The sequence below is a fragment of the Trachurus trachurus genome (genome assembly GCF_905171665.1).
Source record: "Trachurus trachurus genome assembly, chromosome: 3".
Lineage (NCBI taxonomy): Eukaryota > Metazoa > Chordata > Actinopteri > Carangiformes > Carangidae > Trachurus > Trachurus trachurus.
This window is the reverse complement of record NC_139893.1, coordinates 27,320,047-27,325,738: the sequence shown is the minus strand read 5'-3', so window position 1 is coordinate 27,325,738 and position 5,692 is coordinate 27,320,047. Positions and strand designations below refer to the sequence as shown.

At 41.8% G+C, this 5,692-nt stretch overlaps 1 protein-coding gene across 1 annotated transcript; it reads left to right on the top strand.

Moving 5' to 3' along the window:
- Positions 1-3,613: 3,613 nt before the first annotated feature.
- On the top strand, positions 3,614-4,552 carry LOC311008265 (forkhead box protein B1-like; the record flags this gene model as incomplete). Its single annotated transcript, XM_084001770.1, has 1 exon — positions 3,614-4,552. One exon carries the CDS (start codon positions 3,614-3,616, stop codon positions 4,550-4,552), a length of 939 nt encoding a protein of 312 aa, XP_083857896.1.
- Between the last annotated feature and the right edge of the window lie 1,140 nt (positions 4,553-5,692).

Genomic DNA, 5,692 nt, shown 5'->3' with positions numbered 1-5,692 from the left:
GGGGAATATACTGTATTAGAAAAAAAATATATCAAGAGCTTAATAGGCTACATATGATAATACTGTAAATGTGAAGATTTCTGTGTTTTAACTTGTAGAAGGAGATGAGTTGTTAATAATAATAATAATAATAATAATTATAATAATAATAATAATAATAATAATAATGCTGCTAATAATAATACTAAATACTAGAATACATAAAAAAATATTTTTTGAAAGAAAAAAAATTACATTGATTTTACAGCAATCCCAATTCAGTTCGTTAATTAACCTGCTGATTAATGAATGGGTCTCTCTCACACACACACACACACACATACACTCCATTTGCTAATTAATTGAATTATTGAATATTTATGACTGCTAAAGTTTGATCTTCCAACCTGCTGTTTATCATTATTATATGATTGTTAGTATTAATAGTAGTGGTAGTAGTGGTAGGAGCAGTAGTATGTTGTTTTTCACTACAAAGAATTTTATGCCAGAATAACATGTTTAATATACTGTATTTTATATGTGATTTATACGTGTACATTTATAACATCTTAGTGTGGACATAAAATAACTTTTAGAGTGTTGGTATTACTGATTGGCTGCTGTGTAACTATGATAAAGCTTTGGCAGGATGACCGAGACGCTTTAAAATTTAAAGCCTGTTCTTCATTTTCGTCTAACTAAATATTTACATTTGATATAAAACACTGAACCCCGCCCCCTTCAGCTGCAGAAGGGAGAGGACAGACTGATCCAGCAGAGCTTGGGAAATCCTAATGCAATCAGTGATAAACATCCCCATTGAATTATATTATTCTTATGTATAATTCATCTTATGTTGTTGTTGTCATTAGTTGTTGTTGTTGGCTAGTGTTTTATATAAAAGCAAGATATAGAAATTTTTTATCCCTCATATAAACAATGAGACAAAAAGCAGATTCAACCAGTTTCACATTGGACTAAAATGTGAAAAACAACGAACCAGAAATCTGTAAAAGACTATTATTTTAAAGTTAAATCACGTTTGGTAAAATAATTATTTCAGTCATCATTTATTATTTTGGCAACTTTATCTTTATCACAGTTCTAAATTGAATTGACTTATTTAACCGTCAGAAAAACATATTGGGAAACACAAGGCATACCATATTTATACAAAACTATAAATTATTTATAACTAAAATAATTAATGTATGTGACACAAACAAACAAACAAACAATAAAAAAACAAACAGAGGAATAGCTGCAGAAACCACAGTGATACTGATGATATTGATAGATGATTGAGACGCACTGAGCCGATGAACTCTTCATTGAGTTTCTCTCTTCATGAATTCACTGCAGAGTTCAGCGTCTCTGTTGTCGGAGCGTGTCTCTGCATCCTGAACGCTCTCCATCAGATTACCAGCTCACAGGTCAGAGGTCAGACGTGTGAAAGTCCCCCCCTCCCTCCATGTCCTGTGGGAATATTAAAGCCTCCAGCTCCTCCAGTTTAAACCCTCCTCTGAAACTGTCTCCTGCCGTTTGTCAGCAGCGATTTATCTGATCTCCGCTGAAACACAATAAAACATATGTCGCCTTTTAAAGACAAAGTGTTTAACACATAACAACACAAACACCATCAGCTGCTTCAGTCACCTGCCATCATATTAAAGAAGAAAAGTCAGTTTTTTATTTTTTAAATTAGTGTATTTTTTTGTGTGTATTTATTGTTTATTGATGATTAAAGGTAGGATTTTAAATCCATCAACAATTTAGTGTTTAATTCAACATTAACGCGACAGATGTATCAGACTAAGATTTACATAGTAGTATTGTTTTTTGTGGTGTCATCGTGATACGCTATAGCTTACTGAAATTGTTAAAAGGCAAACTTTATTTACACGTCTTTTTAAAAACAAAATAGAATATGATGTTCGATGCCGACACAGGCGCGTGCTTGTGCGCGTGTAGCGTGACAAAAACTGTCCCCAAATTATTTTAAAATTAGGAATAATAATTCAAAATGTCAGAAACATACTTCTGCCTTTAGATTTTAATGGTTAGATTTCTTTTTTTAAACTAACAAGCAATTTTTGATCAAACAAAAGAAAGAAAAAAAAATGCAATAAATGAAAAAGATGGTTTCAAAGGCAAATTATATAACAAGTAGCCTAATAAGTGTGCGACAGCAGGAAAAACAAAACATGAAATTGAACCCAAACGAACCAAAGTAAAAACAAAACCTGAATTCTCTCGTTGTCATTAATGATTAACAGCTTCAGTGTTTAAAACTGACGTAATAAAACCATTTAAATTAGCGTTTTGAAAACCAGTAAATTTATCGTTTAATTAAAGCGCCAGATTCCCTCAAATCATCTCCACACTTTTGATTCAGTAACAATAATGTTAATTACATGTGTAATTTAATAGGCGAAGTCAGCCTGCCCATACATATATTGATCTATAAATTATCAGAACAACTGGCGCTTTATTTCCGGAGCTGTTGGTTCCTGCTCCGTGATGAAGCTCGGGAGACCGATTAATTAAAATTCTGATCAACTACTGTTAAACTCATCCTGGTCATCACGAGGCCGTTCAAACCTAAATGATGTTGTCTTAAATATATGTATAGGGCGTTATTATTATTTTTACAATGAAACATTTATCCTACTCTGTCGTGGTGATGATGGAGGAGCTGGTCGAAGGAACATCTTCACACTGTAAAGGGGGAAAAAACGACATAAAACAAAAACTAGCCTAAACAAATTAAAGCCGCTCAAACAGCAACTCCCAGCGGCTCTATTTGTCAATGCAAATTGGTGAGGGGCACCAACACCCCCCTCAACCCACATACACACACTCAAACACACACACACACACACACACACACACACACACACACACACACCGATAGTTGGTAAAATGTTGCCAAACACACCAACCTGCCTCCACAGAGCTCAGCCTCGCTCCGACACAGACATCCACGACTATCACGCTTCTCTGCTCGGCTTTTCTCGGCTCTGTTTTTTTTTGCCGCCGCGGCTTCAAATGAGAATGACTTGTGTTGGCTCAGTAAGTCCATGTAAATACGTGTAAATGAAACCACACTGTGCCCCCCCCGCCCGTCCCCCCCGTGAGCCCCCTCCCTCCCTCCCGCTCCTGTGATCATGTGATGGTGAAGAAGTGGCCCATTAATGAAGCTCCTCTCCGGGGGTCTTTTCTGCTCCTGTCACCGTCGTCCAACCTCAGACAGGACAGACCGGAGAGGAGGGATATGGAGGAGGCAGCAACAGCCGCTTAGTGCAGCTCGGCAGCGGGGCAGACGGAGGACCGGAGACCGCGCTGCACCTGCAGGGGAGCACACATCGGGCAAGCGTGGAGGAGAGGAGGGGAGGAGGAACCAGCCGCTGCTACTTTAACTTTTCACAAACTTGTGGTTGGCAGCTGTGGCTCCAGCTCTGTGCGTAAAGGACGGGACCATGCGCGCCAGACACCTGGCAAGTTTCAGCTGAGGTGCTGTGAAGAGTTGAACTGTTTGGACAAAGTTTGTGAGAAGTGAGGCGAGTCTTCTTCTCTGCGGACTGACACTGAACTGGTTCCGACCCGGCTCGGCACGGCCTGGTTCAGCTGAATAATGCCTCGCCCGGGGAGGAACACATACAGCGACCAGAAACCCCCGTATTCCTACATCTCCCTCACGGCCATGGCCATCCAGAGCTGCCCGGAGAAGATGCTCCCTCTCAGTGAGATTTACAAGTTCATTATGGACCGGTTCCCGTACTACCGGGAGAACACGCAACGGTGGCAGAACTCCCTGCGGCACAACCTGTCTTTCAACGACTGCTTCATCAAAATCCCCCGCAGACCGGACCAGCCCGGGAAGGGCAGCTTCTGGGCCCTGCACCCGAGCTGCGGCGACATGTTCGAGAACGGGAGTTTCCTGCGGCGCAGGAAGCGCTTCAAGGTGGGCAGCATGCAGGCCACGGACCCCCTGGCGCCCAGCAAGCCCCAGGACGCCGCCCACTACCTGCAGCAGCAGGCCAAGCTGCGGCTCAGCGCGCTGCACGCAGCCGCGCACCTCCCGCAGATGACGGGCGGATACAATCTGAGCTCCGTGTCTCAGCCGTCCGGCTTCAAACACCCGTTCGCCATCGAGAACATTATTGCCAGAGAGTACAAGATGCCGGGCAGCTTGGCGGCCTTCTCCACCACCGGCTACCCGCTCCACAACCAACTTACCCCGGCCTGGCCGCACATGTACGGCTCCGGGATGATGGACACCGCGGCTCCCATCTCCATGGCCAGCGACTACTCGGCCTACGGCATGCCGCTCAAATCCATCTGCCACGGCGGCCAGACACTGCCCGCCATCCCGGTGCCCATTAAACCCACGCCCGCCTCGGTGCCAGGGCTGCCCGGGCTGCCCACACACATCCCAGCTTTCCTTGCGAACTCGCCCCAGTCTCTGAGCCCCACCTCCCCGCAGACGGCCACCGGACAGAGCAGCCCGGCCGCGCCCGGAGAGGCGCTGCCCTCCTCGGCCTCGTTGCAGTCCGTGGTGGCGGTGCACTGACGGGAATCTGAACTCTGCTCTCTCTCTTTTTTTTCTTCTTTTATACACATCTATAAAAACATTTTAAAAAGGGAAAATGACTTCAATTCCAAAGCGGTGTGTCACCTCCAGGACGCAAAAGTGAAGATGTGTGACATTGTTATTGTTTTTTTTCCTGAAAAGAAAAAAAAGGAATGAATTATCTGAGCCTCTAGACACAAAGTAAAGCAAAGCAGGTTGACCTCTGACCTTTCACAAAACAAAATAATCACATTTTGCTGTAACATTATTAGTTTAGTGTCAGAGAGTAACACTCAGCTCCAGTCTGAGGGTTTCCTCCACATTCCTCCACAGCAGCCTGACTGAGCGGTGACTAATTATCCTGATCTTTTGTGTTTTCAGCCTTTTCTTCTCAAACTGAATGAAAAGTCGCAGATTAATGACTTTTTAAGTTTTTCTCTCTCCCTCTGTGACCTCGGCTTTTTTTCCAGCTTCTGCAACAAAAGTTAAACCCCAGAAAAAGACAAAAATTAATTTTACCACTTGCAGAATTTTTTCTCAAAAAAAAAAAAGAACAAATATACAAATGGAAACATATTCTCATTAACCCTGCATTTGGTAAACCAAACTAAGCCCCCATAATTCTATCTCCTTTTTTATAGATTTTTTTTAATGATGGATATGAACAATCACAGAGATGAGATGATTAAATTAGACTTGAAATCATATATTTATGTTCGAGGTTCTGCACAGTGTAAAAAGAAAACCACTGGAGATATTTGAGTGTGAATGCAAGGATCTATTGTCTCTGATGCACTTTTTAAAAAATGAAATCTAGATGTTTTTTATTCCATAGCCTGTCGGGTTAATTTAAAGGGTTTTTAAAAAAACAAAAAAAAACAAAAACAAAAACAAGCTGTGGTGTTGAACTGAGCCGCTGTCTGTGTTTACTGCTGCATGCTCCAACTGTCTGAAAAAGAAAAAAACTTGAGTGTTCGTAAGGTTTTTCTTTTTGTTGTTGTATTTTTTGTTGTTGTTCTGTTAATTTTTTGTTTTTGTCGTTGGGCTAAAAGCATGAACATGAACAACAGGCTTTTTATTCCCTGCGCTCTGTCTGCTCATTCACATCCATTAAAAAAAACATTCTTGTGAAAATACACA